Source organism: Sceloporus undulatus, chromosome 2, assembly GCF_019175285.1.
Source record: "Sceloporus undulatus isolate JIND9_A2432 ecotype Alabama chromosome 2, SceUnd_v1.1, whole genome shotgun sequence".
Classification (NCBI taxonomy): domain Eukaryota; kingdom Metazoa; phylum Chordata; class Lepidosauria; order Squamata; family Phrynosomatidae; genus Sceloporus; species Sceloporus undulatus.
Genome location: NC_056523.1, coordinates 10,452,652 through 10,480,604, shown reverse-complemented (window position 1 = coordinate 10,480,604; position 27,953 = coordinate 10,452,652). Strand labels below are relative to the sequence as shown.

At 43.2% G+C, this 27,953-nt stretch overlaps 4 protein-coding genes and 1 long non-coding RNA gene across 11 annotated transcripts in view; 1 reads left to right on the top strand and 4 right to left on the bottom strand.

Moving 5' to 3' along the window:
* Positions 1-4,104, bottom strand: part of LOC121921878 (zinc finger protein 436-like) — a 14,026-nt gene extending 9,922 nt beyond the window's left edge. Inside the window, exon 1 of one of the 3 annotated variants that reach the window (XM_042450569.1) lies at positions 4,082-4,104. The gene's annotated coding sequence lies outside the window, so the exon portion shown is untranslated. Of the gene's footprint in view, positions 1-187; positions 1,320-4,081 lie in introns of those variants that run through there. The other 2 variants (XM_042450567.1, XM_042450568.1) reach the window with 2 other exon arrangements.
* Positions 1-27,953, bottom strand: part of LOC121921898 (zinc finger protein 397-like) — a 942,727-nt gene that overhangs the window by 281,497 nt on the left and 633,277 nt on the right. The gene's annotated exons all lie outside the window — the stretch shown is intronic.
* Positions 756-19,237, top strand: LOC121922031. The gene is made up of 3 exons (XR_006102079.1): positions 756-879; positions 17,237-17,301; positions 19,201-19,237. It is a non-coding gene; the product is annotated as an uncharacterized LOC121922031 (long non-coding RNA).
* Positions 7,663-9,681, bottom strand: LOC121922004 (gastrula zinc finger protein XlCGF9.1-like). Its single transcript, XM_042450861.1, has one exon. The coding sequence runs from the start codon at positions 9,414-9,416 to the stop codon at positions 8,748-8,750; it is 669 nt and encodes a 222-aa protein (XP_042306795.1). The 5' UTR covers positions 9,417-9,681; the 3' UTR covers positions 7,663-8,747.
* LOC121921857 (zinc finger protein with KRAB and SCAN domains 8-like) lies at positions 14,295-27,953 on the bottom strand. 4 transcript variants are annotated; one of them, XR_006102057.1, is made up of 7 exons: positions 27,034-27,190; positions 24,773-25,832; positions 22,946-23,066; positions 21,084-21,166; positions 19,224-19,350; positions 15,657-17,230; positions 14,295-15,475 (listed from the first exon to the last, which is right to left on the bottom strand). XR_006102057.1 is itself a non-coding variant. In XM_042450494.1 (6 exons), exons 2-6 carry the CDS (start codon positions 25,502-25,504, stop codon positions 16,029-16,031), a joined length of 2,265 nt encoding a protein of 754 aa, XP_042306428.1. In that variant the 5' UTR covers positions 25,505-25,832; positions 27,836-27,953; the 3' UTR covers positions 14,295-16,028. The 4 variants fall into 4 exon arrangements, 3 of the variants coding, with proteins under 3 accessions (XP_042306428.1, XP_042306427.1, XP_042306429.1); XM_042450494.1 differs by lacking the exon at positions 27,034-27,190 and adding an exon at positions 27,836-27,953 and having other exon boundaries at positions 14,295-17,230; XM_042450493.1 differs by having other exon boundaries at positions 14,295-17,230.

Below are 27,953 nucleotides of genomic sequence, written 5' to 3'. Positions count from 1 at the left end.
TTGCATGTTAGAAAAGGTGGACTGGGTGAGAGTAGTCCAAGAGATCCCGGTTTTCTCCTCTCCTGGTTTCAGGGGCAACTGTTCCCCTGGGGAAGGGGCAGCACTTTCTCAACCATGATGAGGCCAAGGACAATGAGAATGCATTCAAAGCCTGTGCAAGGCATGCAGAGTTTAATCCTGAACTAACCCAGGTCCATTTGTGTCGGTTATTCACACTCCTGACGATGCGAATCCTTTTTTAAAAAAGGTTGGGGGAAAAACCCTGATATGGATTATTCTCCCCCCTTCCAAATTTAATAGGGTCCACTTGGGATGCATGTGAACAACAAGAGTTCCATCCTGGATTATTTTCACTGTCTAAATAGGGCCAAATCCAAGCTGGAAAGGGGTTTTTGTCTCTGCGAGCTTCTCCTCAGAAAGGCAATGAGGAAAAGCAAGGGGTCTGTTTTTGTGTATTTTCCTTTCCTTCTCAGCCACAAACCCACATTTCCAATGCCCTTCCCTCCCTCTTGCTCTGTCCCTAACATTTCCCTGCCACCGCCTCCTCCTCTTTTGGCCTTTTCCCTTTCCCTCCTTTTAGTCCTTCTCTGAGGCAGAAAAGGTGCTGTTCTTTTAAGAAACCTTCTCTCTGCTTCCCTCCAAGGCAGTGGCCATCAACCTTTGGCTCTCCTAATGTTTTGGACTTCGACTCCCAGAAGTCCCGGCCAGCTTGGCCAAAGCATGAGGGATTCTGGGAGTTGGAGTCTACAAGGCCTGGAGGACCCAAGGTTGAGAACCACTGCCTCCAAGGCCTTTTGGTGCCTAAAGCAGAGGAGAAAGCGGCCCAAGGTGGAAGAGGAGCCTCTGCTGCCTGAGGCAGGCGCTTCATCCAGCCCGAAGGTGGGGGCCCTCCTCTCCTCCTTCTTTCCTTCCTTCTCTCTGGGTCTGACTCTGTCTGGAGGGAAGGGGTCCCAAAGGGAGGGAATCCCTGGAGAAAGAGCCACAGCAGCAGCAGCAGCAGCAGCGCCCTCCCTTCCTCTCCCTCGCAGGGCTGTTGTGGGGCTCCTTTTAGGAGAAAGGGAAAGGCAAGGGGCCATGGAGCCCCTGTTGGGGAGAGAGGCCTCCTTCCTTCCTTCTCCTTCCTCTACCTGGCCTCCCTCGCAGGGCTGTTGTGGGGCTTCTTTTAGGAGAAAGGGAAGGGAATGAGGGCCATGGAGCCCCAAAGGAGCTCAGTCCCAAGGGGTTCTCTCTTGGGGGTAGGGAGCTCCCCTCCCACCTGCAGCCCTGAGGGACTCTGAGGAGGAGGAGGAGGAGGAGAAGGAGGCTCCTTCCTATCCTTTCCTTCCTCTACTTCTGCTTCAGGAGGGAGGGGGGAGAGAGAGAGAGAGAGAGAAGCCAGTCCTCAGCCTTGGCCCCGCCCCTTCCAGCCGTGTGAGTGCAATAGAGAGAACATTCCTAGAGAGGCGCTGCGGGGAAACCGGAAGGAAGGGCCTTCAAGCCAGTTTCCCCTTGGAGGACCCAGAGGAAGGGAGGAGTCTAGAGCTAAGCCCCGCCCCCTTACTGTGAGGAAGGAAAGAAGGCTCCCTCTCTCCCTCTATGCCCCACATAATAATAACAACAACAACAACAACAACAACCCCTGCCTTGGAAGCTAAGCAGGGCCATCCTTGGCTTGGAGGTGGATGGGAGACCAAATCCCTGAGGAGGGAGGGTCCTTTTCCAGTGTGACATCCATAGGGTCCTTCCTTCTAAGTGGCCATGAAGGAAAGGACCCCTTTCCCCTCCACAAAGACACAGACACACACACACACACAGTGGTGGGACAAATACTAATAATAATAATAATAATAATAATAATAATGTTGCAGATATGGGGTGCAAATCGTATCAGGCACTTCCTATCACTCTGTACCACACTGCTATTATCTCTCTGATGGGCATTTCCAAATGCGTATTATCACTTGCTAGGGCTGTGCTGAAAACAAAGAAGTAAAACTTAAGATCCTGTTACAAATAGTGCCAAGTTGCAGATGTCGAAGCCTGGCTAGCCCTATGGTCTGAAGGGGTCCACCGAAGCCAGACAGATGAGAGCAGCCACGGATGCTGAACAAAAGCCCATATCCCTTCCTTTAGCAAATGTCTGGCTAACACAGTGCTTCATGTGTCCACACACTGACCTCTTGGCATTTGCTTTTTATATTATCTAGGCAAGCAAGAAACACAAGCCGTTAGCTTGATAATATAGTTTTTCTATATATCTCTAGCAATATCCACCTCAATAATAATGATGATGATGATGATGATGATAATAATGATGATAATGCCTCTGAGAAAGGAGACTGAAACCTAGGAAAGAAGCTCAGGCTGCCAACTTCTCTCTTTCAATGAGCCTTAGAGACGATACAAGGTCTCTCTCTCTCTCTCTCTCTCTGCATTCTCACAATTGTGGCCTTCCTTCCTGACAGAGAAAAAGGAGCCATGTTTCATCTCTGATAGGTCTCCAACTTAACCCTTAGCAAAACCCCTCAAAAAAAGACTGTCAAGTCAGCAAATACAGTATATAACAAACAAACCGACATCACTTTTTGATGGCAGCATTGACTGATGGATATTTGTGGAAGGAGGACAAGCTTTATTTGCCGTCAAGTCATCATCTTGGACTTAAAGCAACCATATGGATTCTAAATTCTAAAACTGCAATAAGAGAAAAAGCAGGGGGGGGGTTGAATTCACCAGGAACAGATACTATCCCAATTGAACAGATATGGAAAACAAAATGATGTCCAACAGATTGAAAGCGATCAATACATATGCCAATCCACAAAAAGGGAGACAGAAGAGACTGCAGCAACTATAGGACCATTGCACTGATTTCCCATGCAAGCAAAATTATGCTCAAAATACTGCAAAATAGACTTCAACCACACATGGAGAGAGAAACCCCAAAGGTCCAAGCAGGGTTCAAGAAAAGAAGAGGCACTAGGGACCACATTGCAAACATATGATAGCTAATGGAGCACACCAAGGAATTCCAAAAGAAAACCAGCATGTGCTTTATAGTCTATAGTAAAGCCTTTAGATCATGAAAGGCTATGGACCACCCTTAAAGACATGGGAGTGGCAACACATCTGATAGTCCTGATAAGTAATCTGTACTCAAGACAAGAGGCTACTGTCAGAACAGAACACAGAGAAACAGAATGGTTCCTAATTGGCAAAAGGGTCAGACAAGGCTGCATCCTTTCAGCCAATCTGTTCAACTTGTATACACAACATATTATAAGAAAAGCAGGTTTGGACACAGAAGGGGGAGTGAAAATAGGAGGAAGGAATAGCAACAATTTAAGATACACAGATGGCACCATAGTACTAGCAGAAAACCTCACAGACTTGGAAGACCTACTAAGGGAGATCAAGGAAGAAAGTGCAAAGTCAGGCTTAATGTTAAAACATAAAGAAAACAAAAATAATGACCACTGAGGACCTTCACAAGTTCAACCTAGACAATGAAGAAATAGAAATAGTAAAAGGATTCCCATACCTGGGATCAAATATTGATAGCAATGGGGACTGCAGTCAGGAAATCAGAAGATTAAGAATGGGGAGGGTGGCTATGAAAGAACTAGAAAAGAGCCTAAAATGCAAAGATATATAACCGAGCACAAAAGTTAGAATCATACAAGTCATTGTATTCCCTATTACCGTGTATGGATGTGAAAGCTGGACAGTTAAGAAAGAAGGTAGAAAGAAAATCCATTCATTTGAGATACGATGCTGGAGAAGAGTGCTGAGGATCCCATGGACAGCCAAAAGGACAAACCAATGGGTCCTAGAGCAGATCAAGCTAGAAACCTCCCTGGAAGCCAAGATGACCGAACTGAGGTTGTCATACTTCTGTAAGGAAGGATCTAATTAGGGGGATTTTTAATTAGCTCAAATTGCTGAGAGGGGGCCCTTACAAATACCCTGCAAGACTGGTATACCAAATATACCAAATTTGTATATCAATCCACAAACATATTCACACACTCATAAAAGGCTCGGGAAATCAATTAAGAGTGAAATAGGGAATAGTTCAAGGCAGTACTAAGGCTATACTTACTCCAGTAGGCTTCTCTGGGAATCCAGTGCAGTAGGATGTGGATGGGACTCAGTCATGGGAGTGAATGGCTCGGCCAGGAGCCAGATCAGAGTTCAGGAGGACAGAGTTTCCCCCTGAAATACAGGCTGGCCCAGTGAACACTACAGGCAAATCTGGGGGTTCTTATAGGCAAATCTGCTTAATGGTGAGGACAAAAGGTGTTTGGTTGCTTGGGCATTGTTAACATGGCTTTGCATTGTCTTGTTAAGGCAAAGTGCTCTGACAACAATGGGGAAGGGGAGATGGTAGAGGAGTTAAGTTAATCACTGGCTCATCAAGTGTGAGACCTAAAACAAAGGTTCTACTCTTGGAGCTGATGGTTGTCCCATTTAGCAACTCCCAAATTTCCTGTGGGGAATTTCCAAAGGTGTTGTTTTCCAGGGGTCCTGTGAGGATGACTCATCTGCCTACCTGACCCACTGCTTTGAGGATTATGGCTGCTAGCCTGGCAGGTCAGTTTGGGGCCATGAGGGAACCCCACTCACACACCAAGATTTTAGAAAAACCCAGCTTTGCTAACACTTCGGACACATCATGAGAAGGAAGGACTCATTGGAAAAGACAATAATGCTGGGAAAGGTGGAGGGAAGAAGGAAGAGAGGAAGGCCACATGCCAGATGGATGGACTCTATTAAGGAGGTCACGGGTTTTATGGGTCCGCAAGAATTAAGCAGAGCAGTGGAGGACAGGGGACCTTGGAGATATCTCATCCATAGGGTCGCCATGAGTCGAGATCGACTCAAGGGCAGTTAACAACAACAACAAATGGATTTGCTCAGGTCTTGCAAACTCAGGCAACTATCGTTTCCTTGATTGAATCAATCCACCTGGTTCTTGGGCTCTCCCTTTTTTTTTCTTTTTTACTAACTTCAACTTTGTCCACCATTTAAAAAACCAAGTCACATCATCATGTGATATATCCAAAGTATGACAACTTCAGTTTAGTCACCTTCACTTCTAATGAGAGTCAGAGCTAATAATAATAATAATAATAATTTTTATTTATATCCCGCCTTTCCAATTGCATGATCAAGGCGGCTTACAAGACAGGAAACAATAAAATACAGGTAAAACATCACAATATAAAAAGTTTAAAAACATCATTACTAGGGGTAGGAACGGGAATCTATACAAATCACAATTCACTAGGGGCAAGAAAGAGACAATATATTGCACTAATCCGGCGTCGAAAAACAGAGAACAAGGAGCAGAGAAAAAACATTATTACCTAAGATGAAAAAGCCAACTGGAATAGATGCGTTTTTAATTGTTTCTTAAAAGAAACTAAAGATGCAGAGGAACGGAGCTCTATAGGGAGCTTATTCCACAATGAGGGGGCGGCGATAGTGAAAGCCCTCTGTGAGGTCCTCACCAAATGGGATTTAGGGACCTCTAACAAATTGGTCCCAGATGTTCTGAGTGTGCGGGGCGGATTATATGGGGAGAGACGGTTCTCCAAGTACCCTGGGCCCAAGCCATTTAGGGCTTTATAGGTCAAAACCAACACCTTGTATTGAGCTCGGAAGCGAATGGGTAGCCAGTGGAGATCTTTTAAAATAGGTGTTATGTGGTCTGTCCTGGAACTACCAGCGACCAGTCTGGCTGCCATATTCTGCACCAATTGAAGCTTCCAGGTTTGGTACAAGGGTTGCCCCATGTAGAGTGCATTGCAGAAGTCCAATCGAGAGGTTACCAAAGCATGTACAACAGTTTCAAGGTCCCGACGGCCCAGGTAGGGGCGCAGCTGGCGTATCAGCCGAAGCTGATAACAAGCACTCCTGACCGTCGCGTCCACCTGGGATGTCAGATGAAGCGACGAATCAAGGAGTACTCCCAAGCTGCGCACCGAGTCCCTCAAGGGGAGCGTGACCCCATTCAGGACAGACTGACAAATCTCACCACCCGGAACCGAGGGACCTATCACCAGTACTTCCGTTTTCCCTGGATTCACACTGAGTTTGTTCTCCCTCATCCAGCCCATTACCGACGCCAAGCAGGCATCTAGAGGAGAGATGCCATCCTTAGTTACTGCATCAGTCGGAAACACAGAGAAAATTATTTGGGTGTCATCAGCATACTGATAACACCGCACCCCGTGTCTCCGGATGATCTCTCCCAGCGGTTTCATGTAGATGTTAAAAAGCATAGGGGATAAAATCGCTCCCTGAGGGACACCAGATGTAAGTGCCCTCTTATCGGAGCGACAGTCCCCCAGCTCCACCATCTGGAATCTACCTGAGAGGTAGGACCAGAACCACTGCAAAGCAGTGCCCCCGATACCCAACTCCCCCAGGCGTTCCAGAAGGATACCATGGTCGATGGTATCGAAAGCCGCCGAGATGTCCAAGAGCACTAACAGGGACACGCTTCCCCTGTCCATGCTCAGACGGAGGTCATCAACTAAGGCGACCATGGCAGTCTCAACTCCATAGCCCGCCCGGAAGCCAGTTTGAAAGATTTGCTCTAAGACCCATTCATTTGTCTTTTTAGCTATTCTGATATGAATCACAGAATCACAGAATCGGAAGAGACTGCAAGAGCCATACGGTCCCACCCCATGATCTAGGTGTATTTATGTTGTTTTGATGTTCTGTTAACTGACATTTCTTGTTAATTCCCATCATCTGTTGCTTGGATGTTTTTCATGATTCACAGGCTGTGCTGACCAAATAATTCTGTCAGCTGAAGCCCCAAATCTTTCTCAGCTGCCAGAAATCGCTCTGTGCCTGAATCTCTGGTAACCTCTTTTGGGGGTCAGAGACTCTCCAAAAAAGCATGTGACCTCTAGGAACTCCACTTAAGTTTTCTGGAATAGCCCAGAGTAGAGGGCAGGCCTCTTGTTATGGGTAGGCATGGAATAGGGCTCCCAGACAGACTCAGTAGAGCAGGAAGCCTTGAGGGATTTGGAAGCTCAGGTTCTTGGTCAGACGGTAGCCCAAAGGGGCTTGCTCTTGGTCTCTCGGAGAGAGACGTTGGTGTCTGGTGCCCAGTAGCCAGCCAGAGCAGTGGGTGGAAGTTTTTTCCCTAAGCATCTCTCTCTTGGGTCTCTCAAGTGAACATTACATCATGAAAAGATCTGGTTCCATGATGGGCAAGAATGAAGCTCAAGTCATTATCCACAACAGGGTTGGGTGCTGAATCTGAGAAAAGATGAACTTCAGAACTTAAGTGTCCAGAGGCCTAGTGGATTAGTCACCCCATGGGAACAGTGGTGAGAGCACGGGATGCTGTGGCAATGGAGCGGGCTCCATGCTCTTCCCAAACTGACTCCTGGGGCCCCATTAGCCTGGCAGCCTGAGCTGCCCTGACTATCATCTGGACTCTGGCACAGTCCCTCCTCCTCTGGCATCTATGCTCTCGTATTTTGTCACTCTACCCAGAGAAGAGGGTAGCTCCTTTTTGGATAAGAGTTAAAGTACAGTACTTATATCGACTTGTGGATAAATCAACCCGCTCTTTTGGATCAATTTTCTAACTCAAACTTCTAGACTTATACATGAGTGTATGCAGTCATTAGGAAATAGTTTGAATAGGAAATGCCATTTATAGAAAAGGGTTTCTTTATTCAAAATATCATTTAATATTTATCCTCTAGTTTATCATATATAATATCAACTGCTTCTCATTTAAAAATATTTTGTTAATAACTGAAATATTTTGTACAGTTTTTTCATACATTATTCCTAGTTAACCTAGTCACAATCTATTCTTGCTACCTCTTCTTTCTTTGCTGCCAGTCTTTAGCCTAATTTTTACCACCTCTTTAACTTTTTGTCTTATTAACAAGACCAATGCCATTAATTCTCTGCAGTGTAATAAAATGAAATTAGTTACTAACACATTCCCTCACCCCTTCCTTTCTGTAGATGGTACACTCTTGGTACCCAAGAATATTAATGAGCATTATGTCCTAAATTATTTATCTGATGTCTAATGAATGCCTTTTCTGAAGCTTTTCACACATTAGAAGCATTCATCTGAGGAAGTAGACCAAGCCTACGAAAGCTTATTCTATAATTTCTTTAGCACAATTAGCCTCAAAGGTGTTACAAAGTCCTTTGATTATTTTGGTCCCTGTTCTCTGGTCATGTTCCAGCTTGTCAATATCCCTCTTAAATTCTGGTTCCCAGAACTGGATACAGTACTCCAAGTGAGGTCTGACCAAAGCAGAATAGAGTCACTCTAATAATATTTCCCTCAATCTAGACATTATACTATTGATGCAACTGTGATCAATTAAATACATTTTCTGACAGCTTTTCTCAGACTGAGGACTTTCATACTGTCATTATACATTCCTTCCCATTTCTTGAAATGGTTTCCCTCACTAAGGCATCTCTGACCATGAGAATCTCCCCTACTGCAATTTCTTTCCTGTATGGCTTCACCAAAGCTTCACTTTGGCTGAACCTTCTTCCATACTCAGGGTATGTGTATAGTTTCTCTCCAATATGATTTCTCTCTGGTTTGTTCTCCTCTCATTCTTGGATTTTCCTGTTATCGCTTAAATAACCCTCTGACTGATCCTCTTCTCATGTCAAGGGTTTTCTTACAGTTGGTATAAATTATTTCATGTTCAAACCTTTTTCTTTGCTTATGCAATTTTCCTACATCCAGACCTTTTCCTTTAATTTCCCCCTGTATGAATTCTCTGATGGTTCTTCAGTAATCCGCTCCAACTGAAGCTCTCCCCACACTGCAAACATACATAAGGTTTTTCTCCAGTATGAATTCTCTGATGCTTCTTCAAAGCTCCGCTCTCAATGAAGCATTTCTCACACATTGGACATTTGTATGGTTTCTCACCAGTATGAATTCGCTGATGCTTCTTCAAACCCCCTCTCTCCGTGAAACATTTCCCACACTCAGGACAGATGCACGGTTTCTCTCCCATATGAATTCTCTGATGGATCTTCAGATGTTCACTCTGCCTGAAGTTCTTCCCGCACTGGGAACACTTGTATGGTTTCTCCCCAGTATGAATTCTCTGATGAGTCTTCAAAGATTCACTCTGACTGAAGCTTTTCTGACAATGGGAACATTTGTATGGTTTCTGCCCAGTATGAATTCTCTGGTGCTTCTTCAAGTGTTCTCCCCTACGGAAGCATTTCCCGCACTCAGTACATTTACACCGCCTCTCTCCGGTATGAAGTCTTTGATGTCCCACTAGGATTTGCCTAGAAGTGAAGCATTTCCCACATTCAAGGCATTCGTGCCTTATCACTCGTCTGTTGTTGCTGGTGATTCCCCAACAGTTCTCTCTCGCTGCAGCATTTTCTGCAAAGGCAATGTTCATAAGGGCTCCCTTCGCTTTGAATTTCTTGATTTCTCCCTAGTGAGTCTATGTAACTAAATTTCTTCCCGCACTCAAAAAAGCTATGAGGTTTTTCTTCAGCCTGGTTATTTTGACATTTGTTCAAATTTCTCTTTCCCATTCTCAGAGAATTCAGACTTTCTCTCTCCTGTTATCCTTCTTTGATGTTTGTCGGTGCATGGATTTTGCTGGAAATTTTCTTTTGCTAGAGGCCATTCGCTGTGGTCCCCCCTATTATGTAGCATATCAGGGTAGGGAAACCAGGGAACATTCTGTAAGCTTACAGCTACAGAATCGATTTCAATCTCTCTCTACTATCAAGGATGATGAGGAACAACAGCAGGGACAGACCTCAGGGACAGAGCAGGGGACCCAGAGAGCTCCACCAAAGGGAACGGCCGCTGCTAAGCCTCGGAGGAGGCGTGTAGTGGTCATCTGGGATCTCTTTGCTGAGAGGCACTGAACCCGTGGTTTGTGGGCCTGACAAGATTTGCTCGGAGGTGTGCTGTCTCCCCTGGGGCAAAGATCCGTGATGTGACAGAGAGGCTGACAAGACTGGTGCAAGCTACTGACCATTACCTTTTCTTTGGTTCATGTGGGAACCACTGTTAGTGCAAGGCATAGCCTTCAGAATATCATAAGGGTTATGAGGTTTGGGTAGGAAGTTGAAAGAGGTAGATGCAACGGTTGTAATCTCCTCTCTTCTCACCGTCGAAGGGCATGGTCAGTAAGGGAGAAGAAAATAGCGGATTATTGTAAATAACTGGCTCCGTAGATGTGGCCAAGAACGATTTGGATTCTTGGACCATGGGTTGCGGTTCCATGAGGAGGGACTTCTGGCAGGATGGGTTGCATCTCACGCCGTTGGCCAAAACACTTTTTGCCAATAGCCTCAAGAATTGATCAGAGGGCTTTAAATGAGATGTAGGGGGAGGGAGCACAGTATTCTGGAAGGCAAAAAGGCTGGGGAAGATAGTCAAACTGACAGAGAGGGAACAAGACAAACAGTGCCAAGACCCAACAGTGGAGGAAAAAAAGAACTTGCACAGGCAGCAAGTAAAGGGAACACATGGTCTTAGATGCCTTACACTAATGCACAGAGCATGGGAAAATAAGCAAGATGAACCTCAACTCCTAGCACAACACAAAGCAAATTGATTTAATAGGCATCACTGAAACCTGGTGGGATGAGTTCATGATTGGAATGGGAAATAGAGGGGGGTATAAACCTTTTCAAGAGAAACAGGCCAAACAGGAAAGGAGGAGGATAGCCCTATATGGCAGAGATATTTACCCCAGTGAGGATCCAGACATCAATCCTGGAAGCCAGGTGGAGCGCATATGGATAAAATTAAAGGGCAGGGAAAAAAAGGATGTTTGGTGGGAGCGGTCTACTACCGAACCCCCAAGTCAGACGGAGGATTGGATGATCGCTTTCTAGAACAGATGACCACACAGTCCGAACAAGAGAAGATGTAGTAGTGATGGGTGACTTCAACTACCCTGAATTTGTTGGAAGTCAAACTCAGCAGATCTCAAGGTCTAGTAAATTCCTCACTTGCCTTGGAGACAATTCATGGTCCAAAAGGTGGAAGAGGCAACAAGGGATCAGCTTCTCTGATCGATCCTAACCAACACGGATGACTTGGTTAATGAAGTGCAAGTGGTGGGGGATCCTTAGGTAGAAGGACCATGTTCTCTGGAGTGTTATACAATGGAAAGGAGAAGGGCCAGCATGTCAGAACGATTCTCGATTCAGGAGAGCGGATTTCAGTAACTTAGAGAAAATACTGGGGGCGTCAATGGTAGGAATACTAAAAGATAAGGAGTTCAGGACGGATGGGAGTTCTCAAAAGAGAGATACTGAAGGCCACATTTCAAACAGTTCCCGTGAGAAAGAAAAAGGGAGGGTGTCTCAAGAAACCAGGATGGAGATAAGGAACTTTCAACCGAGCTGAGTTGAAACGGAGATGTATAAGAAATGGAAAAAGGGGGAAATCACAAAAAAGGAATTCAAAGAAATAGCAGGCATGTGTGGGGTTGTAAGTGAAAAGCTAAAGCGCAGACGACCAGGCTTGCTAGAGAGGTTAAGAACAATAAAAAGGGCTTTTTTGGAATGTCCGAGCAAAAGGAGAAGAAGGAAAGGTAGGGCCACTGCGTGAGAAGAGGCAGATGCTGAACAGAAGACAGAGAAAGCAGAATTACTAAACACCTTTCTTGCCTCAGTCTTCTCAGAAAAGGCAAGGGTGCTCAACCTGAGGATAATGGATGCAGAGGACAGAATAGGGGAAAATTCAGCACAGAATAAGTAAAGAGATAGCACAAGAATACCGTTTAACCAATGAATTTAGTCTCCAGGACCAGATGAGCTACATCCAAGGGTATTAAGAAACTGGCCATGTAATATCGGGCCATTGGCAATAATTTGAAACTCCTGCAAAAAGGAGAGATCCCAGCACGAACTGGAGGAGGCAAACGTTGTCCCCATCTTCAAAAGGAAGAAAGGGATCCCAACAATTATCGTCCAGTTAGGTCTGACATCATACCAGGAAAGATTCTGGGAGGAGGCATTAATACAAGCGAGTTGTGAAACATTGCTAGAAGGCAATGCCTAATCACAAAATGTCAACATGGGTTTTCAGAGAAACAGTCATGACCAGACAACCTAATCTCTTTTTTGATAAAATTACCAGCTTGGTAGATGACGGGAATGTGTGGATAGTATATCTTGATTTCAGTAAGGCCTTTGACAAGGTTTCCCATGACATACTGAAACAAGCTGGTAAAATGTGGGCTAGACAAAGGAATGTTACATGGATCGTAATTGGTTGACTGGCCGAACCAAAGGGTGCTAACAAAATGGCACCTTTTCTTTTTTTCTCCTTTATTGTTTGCTCAAGACTTAACAAAATTCATAACTCCGAAATATATTTGTACAAAGATATTTCCAGACGTCTGAACTAATCTCTTTTTTTTTTCCCCCCCTAAATTAAACTCCCTTTTCAATCCTGGAGAGAAGTCACCGTGGAGTACCACAGGGCTCTGTCCTTGGCCAGTACTGTTCACATCTTTATCAATGACTTGGAGGAAAAATTGGGGGAATAACTATCAAATTTGCCAGATGACACTAAATTAGGAGGAAAGCTAATACTCCAGAGGACAGGACAAATTCAAAATGACCTGAATAGACTAGAAGCTGGGCCAGAGCTAACGAATGAAATTCAACAGGGAGAAAGTTAAGGTACTGCACTTAGGGCGGAAAAAATGAAATGCACAGATATAGGATGGGAGACACTGGCCTTAAGGAGACAACCTGTGAAAGGGATCTAGGAGTTCAAGTAGCCACAAGCCGAACATGAGTCACCGTGCGATTGCGGCAGCAGCTACAAGGCCAATGCGATTTTTAGGCTGCATCACAGAAGTATCGTATCTCGATCAGCGAATAATGTGCCACTATATTGCTTGGTCAGGCCCCACCTGGAATATTGTGTCCAGTTCTGGGTGCCAAAATTCCAAAAGGACATGTGAGAAACTGGAGCGTGTCCAAGGAGGGGCAACTAAAATGTGTGTGAAGTCTGGAACCTTGCCTATGAGGAAACAACTCAGGGAGCTGGGGATGTTAGCCTGGAGAAGAGAAGGTACGAGGGTGATTATGATGCCCTATTTAAATACTTGAAGGGATGCCATTGAGGAGGGAGCTGACTTGTTTTCACTTGCTCCAGAGATGGATGGACACCGGAGCAATGGATGCAAGCTACAGGAAAGAGATTCCACCTCAAAATTAGGAGAATCCTTACAGTAGGGTCTGTTCGACAGTTGAACACACTTCCTCGGAGTGTAGTGGAGTCTCCCTCCTTGGAGGTCTTCAAACAGGCTGGAAGGCCATCTGTCGGCGATGCTTTGATCTGGATTTCCTGCATGGCGGGGGTTGGACTGGTGGCCCTTGCGGTTCTTACCCTCTATGATTAATGATTTTGGGTTAATCTGGAGCCACACTTCTCCTGACTAATGGGATCACATCCCTATTGTTGATTTCACATGTTTGGCTAATTGCAACAGTAAGATCTGCTGTGAGTTCCTTATGCTCATTCTGTGTCTTTGCTAGCTGTTTCTCCTGTTTCTCACTGGACTCCCATCCTTGCTTATACCTCTCAGATGTCTCCATCTCATCACCTTGGCATTTCTGTGGGGTTGTACTGGGGATGGGTGCTGGTTTGTAAAGCCGAAAAGCCCATAAAAAACTAAGGACGCCTTTATTGGGCCCAACTGAAATGCACAAGGACACACTGCAAGACGCACCGGCTTCTTCACCAGGCAAACCGGAGAAAGAAACTGAAGATATGTGAAGTCTAAGGCGTTCATGGCTGGCAATCCATAATTTTTTGTGGGTTTTTCGGACTATGTGGCCATATGCTAGATTTTATTCTTGACATTTCGCCAGTATCTGTGGCTGGCATCTTCACAGATGCCATGTTCTTCCATATTCTGGAAGAGTTTATTCCCGATGTTTTGCTGGCGTTTATAGCTGGCATCTTGCCATTGCCTTCTGTGGCATCTTGCTGTTCTCCGAAGATGCCAGCCACAGATGCCGGTGAAATGTCAGGAACAAACTTTTCTACAACATGGCCACATAGCCTGGAAAACCCACAAAAAACTATGGATGCCTGCCAAAAAGCCTTCAACTTGAAATTGAAGATGTTCGTCACAGGCCTGCATTTTGCTGTTTCTGGTCTAAAGATGGAAGGGAGAGCTCTCTGCAGGCTGGCACCTCCACCTTTTTTTTTTTGTCCATGCGGTCACTGGGAGATTTTCAAAGTCAAGTCCATCTTCTCTTAGTCCTCAAAGGCTGAGAGAGTGTGACTTGCCTCAAGTCACCCAGTGTTGAGTGTTGGATTATGACTCTGGAGGCCAGGCTTTGAATCACTCTTTGGCCATGGAGAACTAAGACAAGTCACATTCTCTCAGCCTCAAAGGAAGGCAATGGCAAACCTTGGGGAAAATCTTGCCAAGTGATAGTGTCACCTTGCAGCTCCATTAGTCAAAAATGACTTGAAGGCACACAAGACATTCCAGGTTCATTCAAGTGGGCAAAGAGAAGTTACCAATGTCAGGCAGAGAGACTTTTACCTGTAAAAGTGCATGTGGTTAAAAAAAGGACCAGTGGTTGAAAATGTTTGGTCACAATTGTGCCCCTCACATGGTGGTCTCTGAATGGGAATTGCAGAAGAAAAAAAGCAACAGATGGAAGAATTATTTTGCCAGCAGACTTGACTTCCTCACTGATTTGCTTAGCAGTCTCTCTTTGCAGGGTGATAGTGGCAAGACTGCTTAAAGAGAGCAGTTTCTGGAATCAAAGATTTTCAATGATGCAAAGATTTGGCATCATATCCCCCACATCCTCCACTCCACCCATGAAATATCAGATAGCCATGTTCTTTCCAGTCTTTTTATGATGGAAAAAATTCCTTAACATGATATGTAAAGATTTCTTGCACTAGGTAGGAAGAAACAAGCTGATGCTACAATAATCTTGACAACAAAGATAAGGCGGCATGTGAGACTGAGGGTAGGTCTACATTGGCCAGAATATTCTGGGAGTATTCTGGCCCTTAACCTGCCCCAAATTCCCCCATTACTTGGGCACTCTGGAGCAATGTGTGACAGCTGTTCACATGTGTGTCCCATTGCTGGCACTCCCTCTGAGCCTGAAAATGATGCACCCATCATTGATCATATCATTGGGTGCCTCGTTCTGACCACAGAGGAGCAACTCGTTCCAAGTGGCACAACAAGGCACTGTGTAAACAGCTGTCCGGTGTCACTCCAGAGTGCTTCCAATTTTCTAGGACGGTCCAGAGCAAATGTTGAGGTTTTTAAAAGTGGTTTTAAGGAGGGATGGCTTGGATTCACTGTGGGACTGGCCTTCCCATGTGAAGACAGTCCACAGTTGAATTGGTCCTTTGGCTCTGCATGATGTAGATAGGGTGACATGAGGGGGGGGGCACACAAAGTCATTTGGCCTGTGTAGAGAATTATTACACCTACATTGTAAATGGTGCTAACCAGAGGCTGAATTATTTACAATGATTCTTTCACCTCATTCAGGGTCCCCTCTCCTCTTTTTTTTTTTTTGGGGGGGGGCTACTGTACGAGTCCAAATTGTCTCTGATGGGAAGGTTTTCCTACACAGTATTTGCATGAAAGTATAGTGGACAATCCCACTTACTTACCCACTGAATACTTATTGGAATTTGCTCCAGAGTTTAATCATTCAACCCCTCTAAACAAAACCTCTCTTAAATTTGTGGAATTCAGCTCTGATAAATCAATCTGTCTGAGACATGCTTTTGCCAAACTGCTTGGCCAGGTGGGAATCCTGCAGCTTCCAACATGTTGCAGTACAACTCTATGCACTCAACCCAGCTAAAGGAATGCTGAAAGTTGCAGTCCTATAATATCCCTCCTCTGTGCATATGAATATTTTGTCCCATGTGTGATGCTCTGATGATACTTCAAGAGAATAATTCTGCCTGAACAAAGTTTTTTCCTCATACTATTTTGTATGGCATACTAAATACATCATTTTGTTGCTCTTCAGCTGTCTCCCCGCACTGAAGCATCCCCTATGCTAGCAATGTTTTTTTTTGAATTCTCTGCAGTATGAATTCTCTGATGACTTATCAAGGCTACTTTCTGAATGTAACTTTTCCCACAGTGGGAACACTGAAATGGCTTCACACCAGTATGAATTCTCTGATGGTTTCTCAAATATTCTGCCATACTGAAACATTTCCCACACTGAGAGCACTCATAAGGTTTCAAGCCAGTATGGATTCTCTGATGGTTCTTCAGGTATCTTCTCTGATTGAAGCATTTGCCACACTGAGAACATTTGTGCGGTTTGTCCCCAGTATGAATTCTCTGATGGTTCTTCAAACACTGAGTCCGACTGAACTTTTTCCCACATTCAGGACATTTATATGGTTTCTCTCCTGTGTGAATCCTTTGGTGAATTGTCAAATTTCTTCGCTGACTGAAACATTTTCCACATTGAGAACATTTGTATGGTTTTGCTAGAGTATGAATTCCCTGGTGTCTCCTCAATGCTTGCCTAGAAGTGAAGATTTTTCCACACTCAGGACATTCATGCAGTTTCTCGCCAGTATGAAGTTGCTGATGATTCGTCAAATGTTCTTGCTGACTGAAGCATTTCCTACAAAAAGAACATTCAAATGGTCTCCCTTCACTTTCAGTTCCTTGATTTCTTGGTAGTGACGTTGTGTAACAAAAATTCTTCCCAGATTCGGGAATGTTCTGAAGTTTCCCTTCTCTGTAGGCACTCTGAAGTCTGTCTAAATTACCCTTATTCCCACGCTCAGTCAATTGAGATTTATTGTCTCTTGTTACAATTTCCTGATGTCTATCGGAGTATGAATATTGCTGAATGATTCCCCCTGACATGAACTGTTCAGCACAGTCCTCTCTGGTATGCATCATATCAGCATCAGGTCCATAATGAGACCTTCTATCACATATGGAGAATAAGAGCATTTCCTCCTTTGAATATTCTTTGGAAGGATGGTTAACAGTGTTCGTAAGGCCTTCTCGACATTCAACATATTCCTTCGCTGTCTTTAGGGCATGCTTCCTCTGATAACTTTTAGACTTCCCTCTCTCTTCACACACTCCCTGCACATTCCCTTGGTTTTTCTGTGGAGTTGCCTGTGAGATGACTTCCAGCTCATTTTGTCCATACTGAGAATTCTCCAACTTGACCTGACCTTCCATCCTGTCACCTGCAGAGAGAAAGTGGTGGAGAAGGCATTAAGAAAAAGGAACGGTGAAGATAAGGTACCTGGAAAATGAGGTAAGGCTTGCAATTTTCTTTCTCATCCTGTCACAGCACCTAACTGCCACTTACCCAAATGTCTTCTCAACCTTTGATCTAAATTCCATTTAAAATACCAGGATGAATGAAAGAAAATCACAGGTATACCTCAGAGCGGGTTTATACTGGCCAGAATACTCCAGCTGCTCTCCAAGTATTCTGGATCTGAAGCTGCCCCGAATTCTCCTCTTTACCTCCGCACTCCAGAACGAAGCTAGGCACCTGATTCCAGGTGCAAGTCACTCCCTCCGAGGTTGGCACAAGGTGCCCAGTGTCAATCACATGGGTGGGTGACTTGTTGTAACCCCAAAGGGAGCAATTTGTGCCAGCAGTGCTAGCAGTGCCAACGCTAGGCAGCACAGCAGGACACGGGTAAACAGACACTCCCTCCATTTGCTCCAGAGTATAAGGGAAGTCTTTTAAAACCAGATTAAGGGAAGGATGGGCTGGATTCAGTAAGGAACTGGTCTTACATTGTGAAGACACTCCACACATGAATCGGAGCTTTGGCTTTGCATAATGAAAACAGGGGGTTGTGAGGGCAGGGGGGAATGGTTTAAATGACCCATGTAGACAAGCTCCAAGTTAACAAAGTAGACGTGTTTCTAGAAATTAAATTGTTAATTAAAAATTGGGTATCCGAGGCAGAAATAACACAGAAAGAACAGAATTAGGTTCCTATGCCACAGAAAAGAAGAACAGTTCAACATATGTCAGCATAATGTTTAACCATCTGCCCATGTGAAATGAAACAATCAGGTCAGGTAAGCCTTGTATAAGTAAGCAAAAGTATTTTGCACCTTTTAGAAACCGCTCGAAGGTTTCTTCAAAAAGACATTCACAGTTTTTTCCCCCCTCTAGCCAGCCTCCACTGTTCTTATGATTGATATTTTGGTAGCCACAACTTACAGATCTCTGCCTTTTTTTAACCTGCTGGGTGTAGCTGGTGAACCAACTCTTCTCTCTGCTGTACCATTCATACATGCTCAATACAGTGGTACCCCGGGATACGAATTACCCAGCTTACGAATTTTTCGGGATACGAAAAAATCCCATAGGGATTTATTGTTTCGGCTTACGAAGGTTTTTTCGGGTTACGAAAAAACCTCGGCGCTATTTTCCGCCACCGGAGGGCAGCAGAGAGCTATTTTTCCATTAGCGCCTATGGCAATTCAGGTTACGAAGGTTTTTCGGGTTACGAAATTAGCCGCGGAACGAATTAATTTCGTAACCCGAGGTACCACTGTATAGGATTCTGGTGGCAGCTGCTATTTACCTTATTTGTTTTAGACAGGCACACGCACAATCCACTAGTTTTTTCCCCCATCTTCAGCTTTATTGCATTATTTATTACATACACATACACACATAGCTGCAAACTGATAGCAAAATTTGGTTGTTTTTCCAGCTGTCCTTCATTATCCTCTCAATGCTAATGCTGCTTTGAAAAATACAGCTAGACAGATGACAAGGAGAAAAAAGTGGGGTCTGGGCGGGCATGAGGTATGCCTATACTGTATTTCAGTCAACGACTAGTAAAACAGTAAAAGAAAATATAAACTAAAACAAAACAAAGTACTAAATATAATTTTTAATGATATAACAAAGTATAAAACAGTATATGAAATTTATTTTCCATTCAACATTTCATTTCATTTTACTTTAAAATTTTACATTTTATTTTCTGGTCACAAATAAACATTCATAACAGAGGAAGGAATAAAACCCATTGATGACTTGTTTCTTTTCAGACAGAGGCACTGAGAATTTGAAAGGAAATACTTTTCTGTCTATGAATTCAGTTTGATGAATAGCAAACTGGCTGTCTTTGTGTTTGGGGTTTTTATTCATTCATTTATTTGTTTGTTTATTTATTAGCCAGATACAAGAAAATTTCTTACCCAATGAATCTACATGCCCTTCGTCCTCCTGAAGGACTTGCCAGACAATGGTCTGTTGACTTGGCTGGGTCAGATTCTGCCAGTCTATCTGCAAAGATGGGACAGTTTCTTTGAGATCTACTGGTTCCTGCAAAGAGGAGAGTCAATAGACAGGGAAACTCTTTCCATCTGATTCAGTTGCAGAAGAAGGAATGCCAAGGCAAAACATATCATGCATTAACTCTGAAACAGAAGAGCAAATAATTTTTTCTACTTGTGTGTGTATAAAATATTAAATTTATAGATCTGAACATACATCTAAAGATGAAGTAGGTAACAATGGAAAGTCCAGAGGAGCAATTTCTCTGGGTGCACCTGGCAGGAAAATAAAGGACTGCACCTGGTAGGAAAACAAAGGCTGACTCTACCTTATCTGAAATGCTTGTGACCAGAAATGTTTTTAAAGTAAGGTATTTAAGCATCCATATTCACTGTAGAAATAATGCAGTGTGACACCACTTTAACTGTTGTACCTCCATCCTATGGAATCCTGGGATTTTTTGTTTTATGAAATCTTTCACCATCTCTGCCAAAAAGTGATGGTGCCTCACAAAACTAAACATCCCAGGATTCTGAAGATGGAATCATGGCAGTTAAAGAGGTGTCAACCTGAATTATTTTTACAATGCAGATGCATCCTAAGAGTTAGCTGTACAGTACAAAGTGTACTGTTTTTTAAAGAAATATTTAATGTTTATGTTTTATTTTTATTTTTTGTTTCACTGACCATTTAAATCAATTTTTTTTGATAATCTTTTTTATGTTTTATTATGTTGTATTTTGTAAACCTGGGCGCTGTCTGGGGTCCTTTAGCTACATGGGTTCTTTCTGAAAGCAAAAGGTGGGATACAAATTGAATAATTAACTAAATCTAAATGAATAAGCTGCTATGAATAGTTTTTGGGAAAAGTGTATAAAAGGATAAAAATGAGTGCAAATAGAGATGATAACAATAAATGTGACAATGATGGAACCAATTGCATCAGTAGCCATTACATCCATTACTTGGGGCCGTTTCACACAACAGATGCATAGTTACAGCATTAGGATTCCACTTTACTGCCATGGCTTCAACTTACAGAATCTTGGGATTTACAATTTCAGGAGAGATATTTAGAATTCTTGCTAAGAGACCCCTTGTGCCTCAATATACTACAATTCTCAAGGTTCAAGGTTCAAGAGAATGCAGCCATGGCAATTAAATGGGAAATCACAGCACAACTCCTATATATTGTATATAACTTCTACATGGCCCCCTATAAACAGTTGGCTCTCCATATCCACAGATTCTGTATCCACAGACTTAACCATCCACAGTCGGAAAATATTCTCCTAAAAAAAATCCAAAAAGCAAACCTTGATTTTTGTCATTTTATATAATTGACACCATTTTATTATGCCGGTGTATATATAGCAGGCCCTCAACATTTGCTGGGTTAGGGAAACAGGACCCCCATGAAAGTGGAAAAACCTGAAATAAAAAAACACTTTTTTAAAAATCCTGACACAACACCTCTCTAGGACTCTCTAGGTTCTTCGGTGCATTTCTATGGTCAACATTCACCAGAGATTGACCACAGAATCATGCTGGAGGACCTACAAATGCCTACATTTTCTCTAAGAATCTCTTGGTCCACCAGCGTGACTCTATGGTCAATTTCTGGCAGAGTTGCGCTGGAGGACCTAGCGAGAACATATCAATCAAATTAACAAACAATCAGTTCAAATCTGGAGGGCTGACTTGAGCATCCATGGATACCAAAGGCCCACTGCAACACCAAGCATGGTCCTAACAAAGAGACTCAGTGGAGTGCCACATACCTCTTTGACATCATTTTGGACTGTTCTCTGTTCTTCTGGGGAAAGTGATGAACTACCCTGACTGGAACATTTGAATGCACTTCCTGCCAAGAATGGAAGGAGGGTTTTAGAAGGGGAATCCATACAGCCCTTCATGGTAACATGCAAATTAAAACCACAGGTGCCTCACAACAAAGTTTCATGATGGAGAGGGGGCACCCCTCAGTATGTATGGCTAAGGTACTCTGCTTTGATCATTATTTCAATAGTCCTACTAGAATACTGTCCTAGGAAATCCAAGTCAATGGGAAATTGCCAAGGACAAAATCTAAAAGGTTCGACAGTAGGATGCATTGAAAATGCTTGCAATTGCAAAAGTTCCTTTCATAGTAGATTCTTCTTTCCATAAGATACATCTGCACTGCAGAAATAATGCAGTTTGACATCATTTGAAGTACTGTAGCTCCATCCTATAGAATCTTGGGATTTGATAGAATTGTAGAGTTGGAAGACACCACAAAGGCCATCCAGTCCAACCCCCTGCCATGCAGGAAATCCAAATCAAAGCATCCCCAGCAGATGGCCATCCAGCCTCTGCTTAAAGACCTCCAAGGAAGGAGACTCTATCACCCTCCGAGGGAGCGCATTCCACTGTTGAACAAGCCTTACTGTCAGGAAGTTCCTCCTAATGTTGAGGTGGAATCTCTTTTCCTGTAGCTTGCATCCATTGCATCCATTTCATTCAGCCAGGTGTCCCCCATCCTATATCTGTGCATTTCATTTTTCTGCCCTAAGTGCAGTACCTTACATTTTTCCGTGTTGAACTTCATTTTGTTAGCTTTGGCCCAGCTTTCCAGTCTATTCAGATCATTTTGAATGCTGATCCTGTCCTCTGGAGTATTAGCTATTCCTCCTAATTTGGTGTCATCTGCAAATTTGATAAGTATGCTCCCAATTCTGTTATCCAGGTAATTGATAAAGATGTTGAATAACACTGGGCCCAGGACAGAGCCCTGTGGGACCCCACTGGTCACTTCCCTCCAGGATGAAAAGGAGCCATTGTTGAGCACCCTTTGGGTTCGGCCAGTCAACCAATTACACATCCACTTAACATTTAATGATTAATCTCTCTTTAATCCCAAAATTAGCCTCAGTGTGATAAACTCCAAAATTGCATTTTAAATGTGCTTTGTTTTAATCATTTAACCCATAGAATTGTTCTTTAACTTTTGAAAAAATAGAATTTTAACTGAACCTTGTTTAAAAGGGTTGTGGAGAGCCACAAGTGTTGTGGCATGGTGTTTGAGTGTTGGACTCTGACTCTGGAGACTAGGGTTTGATTCCCAGCTTGGTCATAAAACCCACTGAGTAACCTTGGGCAAGTCACACACTCTCAGCCACAGGGTTGAGGCAATTACAAACCTCCTCTGAATAAATCTTGCCAAGAAAACCCCATGATAGGGTCACCATAAACTGGACAAGACTTGAAGGCACACAACAACAACAAACAACAAGCTGCTTTGAGTCCCATGGAAGGAGAAATGTGGCATATAAATTAAATACAGTGGTGCCTCGGGTTACGAAATTAATTCGTAACGCGGCCGCTTTCGTAACCCGAAAAGCCTTCGTAAGCCGAATTGCCATAGGCGCTAATGGGGAAAAGCCGCGATTCCGTGCGAAAAAGCCGAAAAAAGCACCAAAAGTCTTTTCGTAACCCGAAAAAACATTCGTAACCCGAAACAATAATTCCCTATGGGATTTTTTCGTATCCCGAAAATTTCGTAACCTGGGTATTTCGTATCCCGAGGTACCACTGTAAATAAAGAAAACAATGTCCCAGAAACACAAACAAAGATGTCTTCCTAACTCAGAACAATCCTTACTCAAGACATTGCTCCTTGAATCACTGCTTTGTTTGGCTTGTTTGCAGAGCTCTCCCCTTACAGTGTCCGAGGGCTCTTCCTCTGCATTCTGGGAAGACAAACCTTCCTCCTTCATTGGCCCCTGAAAAAGGAAGGAGATTCAACTTGTGTTTCAGTCAGCAAGTAACCCTTTCTGCTCATCAACCCTCTTCACTTATGGAAACTCAGTTGAAATATATCCCCCTCCTGCTGCAAAATAAAAAGTGGATTCCACACCACTGATTCCCTTAAGACTCTCCTGAGGCAGTTTTGCTACAACGGCTACACCTACACCCTTAAAAAGCTGTAGTTGTGAACATCCATCATTTCATGAAGCTCTGAAAACTAAAGAAGTTTTGCAGATTATTAAAAGTAGCATTATGCATTTTTTTCTTCCTATCATTAAAACTGCTTGAGATATCGCTGAGAAATCATTCAATGAATGATGGTTATGGACTGATGGTTATTTTTTATTTTTATTATTTATGGTATTTATACCCCGCCCTTCAGCCCTAATGGCTCTCAGAGCGGCTTACAATTATTATTTTTAATTGGACGGTTCCCTGCCCTCAGGTTTACAATCTAAAAGACATGACACAAAAGGAGAAGGGATGAGGTCAGTGGTTCTTCTCTCCCTCTGAGGCCTGGACCAAGGCAGATGGACTGGAGGGAGGGCTCTTCTTCTTCAGGCTAAGAAAAAGGTATTAACAAGGAGTTTTTGTCAATGATTATTAGTCATCATGGCATATTTCAGAAGCGTACATGGGGAATGAGTATCAAGATAGTAAGTACAATTGCCCCTCCTAACTCACGGACTTGAGATCTGCGACCTTGAATATCAGCGGAAGGCAGACCTCCGCTATTTTCAATGGCAAGCACACCCGGGTTGCATACATGAGGGTGAGCCTCCATTTTTAGGGCGGGGGGGGAGGAGGTCGGAATGGATCCCCTGTGAAAACAGAGAGCCAACTGTATACATTACATGATTTTAATCACGGATTGAGTCTACCTTATGAAATACTCCAAAACCCAAAATTGTCCATATGGGTGGCTCAGATGGTGAGGCCATTGCACAAAATTATTAAACGTATTATGTATAAAATTATGTTCTGGCTATGTGTATAAGATGTACATGAAACATAATGAACTTCATGTTTAAACTTGGGTCCCGTCTCTAAGATATCTCAGGACCAATCCACTACAGAAATAATCCACCGCTTTAACTGCTCTGGCTCAGTGCTAGGTAATCATGGGAATTATAGTTTATTGTCAAACCAGACCTCTCTGACAGAGAAGGCTAAATGTCTCACAGAACTACAGTTCCCAATTCCCTAGCATTAAGCCAGGGCAGTTAAAGTGGTCTCAAACTGGATTATTTCTGCAGTGTGGATTGGACCCTAGTGTGTATACGAAAATATTCCAAAATCCAATAAATAAATAAATAATACTTCTGGTCCCAAGCATTTTTGATAAGGGACATGCAACCTGTACAGTATTTGAACATAGAATTTCAAGCCTCAAAACTTTTTCCATGAAGGTGGGATATAATTATAAGTAAATAGATTATAATGAAGATAATAGAACAATATAAAAGAAAAGATTACAATTGTGTGTGGCGATACTATAAGAGTGTAATTCTCTATGGTTGTAACACTTTTTGAAGTAGTTATAATGCTCTGAGAAAATAAAGTTAGACTGGTCCTGACAGTTTCAGCCTAGCAAAATGATATCAGTTTGAGTTAAACATTTGCAACAACCTAATCAACACTCTCTTAGGGATTCTAGGAATTGGTTGGAAACAAATCTCACCTGCCATGTCCCTCTATCATCTTTTTGCTGGCTTGTCATGAAGTCCTCTACCAAAGCCACAGCCTGGGAGCAGGAGTCTGGTCCTCCAGCTCGGATCCAGTTTTGCAGATCTGTTGGGAGGCTGGCCAGGAATTGCTCCAGGATCAGCAGCTCCAGGATCTGCTCCTTGCTGCGTCTCTCCGGCTTCAGCCACCGATGGCAAAGCTCCTGGACTTGGCTATGAATCCTTCGGGGGTCTTCAACGTCTGGGCAGCAGAACTCCCGAAAATGCTGGCGCTGCAGCTCCATCCTCAAGGCATCCCCTTGCAAAATGGCAGCCTTCACTTTCTCATAATCCTCTTTGTCCTTGGTTTCCAGGGTTTGAAAGGCCTGCTCTGCTTCTCCACTCAGTGCTGGAAGAAGCCGGGCTGCCCACTCTTCTCTAGGCCACCGACAAGCTTTGGCCACTTGCTCAAAGGAGGCCAAGAAGGCTTTGGCATCTTCCCATGGAGCGCTCTCTGCTATTACTGGAGTTTCCCATTTTGAGTGAATGGGCTGCAGTGTCTTTAGGAATTCCTGCCACTGGGCTTCCCAGTGCTGTTGCATCCCTTTCCCTGGACTTCCTTTGCCCTCTTGCAAAGCTCCCCAACCTGGTTGCTCAGCCATATATTCAGGGTGAATGGCATTAGTGGCCTTTCCTGCTCTGACTGGTCTTCCTTCTAGGTCCAGGCCTGCATATAAGTGCTCCTTCATGTTTTTCTCTCCTGATTCTGCCCTATCAACTCAACAGAGTTTATACTTGCACAAAAAATAGTTGAATTATGTTCAGGTATTCTGAAAATAAAGTGGAAATCTAGACTTGGTAACAATTGAAAACCCTCCCAATTTAATGCAGGACTCTTGGCTCTTGATCCTTTAAAACCTTTTTTTAGAATTGCAGAAGAGGAAAATACAGTCTTAGCCTCTGGTTCTTTTGTTGGCCTTGTTGCACTCAGTGGGAGGATTGAGTCCAGGTGCAGAAATGTCATCACTTAAGGAAAAAAGAACAGTGGGATTCCTGGGGTGTAAGGGAACCTTCTCCCTGAGGAAACAAGAATAATATGTTGAAGGGATCAGAGGAGGAAGGAGTAGAGAGTTTGGACAAACCATCTCCAAAATGTTTTGCCATAATCTCACCTATGAAGGGTGTATCTTTGCATATCACATTGTGGGTGTAGAGACAGAGTCGTGAAACTCGGATTGTATCTACAATGCATAGTTAGGACAATCAGATAGCACTTTTGCTGCCATAGCTCCTTCCTAAGGAATCCTGGGATTTGTAGCTTGGTGAGGAGATTAGAATTCTTGGCTTGAGAGCTCTAGTCTACTCCCCAGAACCATTAACCCTAGAGCTTGCTAGCAGAAAAGTCTAAGTACCATACAAAATGACAAATCCCAGGATGCTATGGGATGGAGCCATGACAGTTAAAGGGGTATCAAAACACTTTGAGCCTTACCGCATTATTAAATAAATCTGGCAGGCAAACCAAAAGACGCAGGGAGTTTTTCCTCCCTCAGAATGACATCTTCTCTTTTGTTCTTTTCCAGTTGTAAAACTGTGGGAGAGGGTCGTAAAAATGTCCTATATATATATATATATACACACACTTTAAGAATTTAAAATTTTAAGTACTTACTGTATTGCCTTTTATACCCTTCTGTTTTAAGACGCATTTATATGTGTGTGTGTTGTGTGTGTAACTTTTATGCCATTCTATTTTACACGCCCATATATATGTAAATTTGAAGTATTTTAAATTTATGTACACTATTGCCTTTCATGCCATCCTGTTTTATATAACACACACACACACACACACACACATATATACACACATTTTAAGAATTTTTAAGTATGTTAAATTTTACTTACTTACTGTATTGCCTTTTTTGCCATCCTGATTTATATAATTCATATATATACATATATATGTAACTTTTATGCCATTGTTTTATATGACTCACATATGCGTGTGTGTGTGTGTGTGTAAATTTTAAGTACTTACTGTATTGCCTTTCATGCCATCTTTATGCATATAAATGAATAAAAGGCAATACAGTAAGTACATAAAATTTAAAATGCTTTAAAATTTGCCACTTAATTTTCTGATTTAGTCCCATATTGTTGTAGTCCTACATATTAATGCAAACAAATAAATTGGTTTAAACCTCCCTGCAGTCCAACCCCCCCCCCCCTTTTTCTGGATCCATGCCCCCTTCCTCCTCCTCCTCCAGCTGCTCACCTCTCCTCCTTTTCCCAGTTCAAAAGCTTCTTCCATCTGCAAAGCCTCTTCCCACTCTCAGGAGGCCACTCTGGAAAGAGCAGAACTCTATGGTTCCTATGGGAAGGAACCATAGAGCTCCCCTCCACCAGCAGCCAGAGTATGTGCCAGAGCGGCCCTACTCAGTGGTTCCCCAAACTGCGCCCTTCAAGAGGATATTGGACTTCAGCTCCCAGAAGCCTCAGCCATGTTAGCTAATACACTGGGATTCTGGGAGCTGAAGTCCAAAATCCCTTAAAAGAGCACAGTATGGGGACTGCTGACAGAGAGCTCTATGATTCAGCCAGGAAAGGAGATGAGCAAACAGTGTCATGTAGTTAAACATTAAGACACAAGCTGCTTCTCACTGCAGAATTAATGCAGTTGAACACCGCTTTAACTGCCATGGATTCAGGCTATGGGATTCTGGGATTTGTAGTTTGCTGTGGCAGTGGCACCAGGGCTCTCTGGCAAGAGAAGGCTAAATGTCTCATTCTCATCATCATTTTATATATATATGCAATATTTAAGCATTTTAAATTTTACTTACTGTAATGCCTTTTATGCCATCCTGGCATAAAATAGCTTTATTAATATTAATTAATTAATTAATTAAATATCTTTATGAATTTTAGAATAAAATTATTACATTCCAAAGTGTAACAATGTAGTACGTTAACTATGCATATTATAAAAATCACAAATACTGTAATACAAACATCCACGTATTTTCATACTCTCCATCAAAACCAAGAGATTCTGTAGCTGTAATAATGAACATTACCTTATTATTGTTTTGCCCATCTAAACAGGTAGGTCTTAGCCTGCCGGCAGAAGGCCAACAACACTAAACTACAACTCCCAGGATTCCACAGTACTGAGCTGTGGCAGTTAAAAGCAGT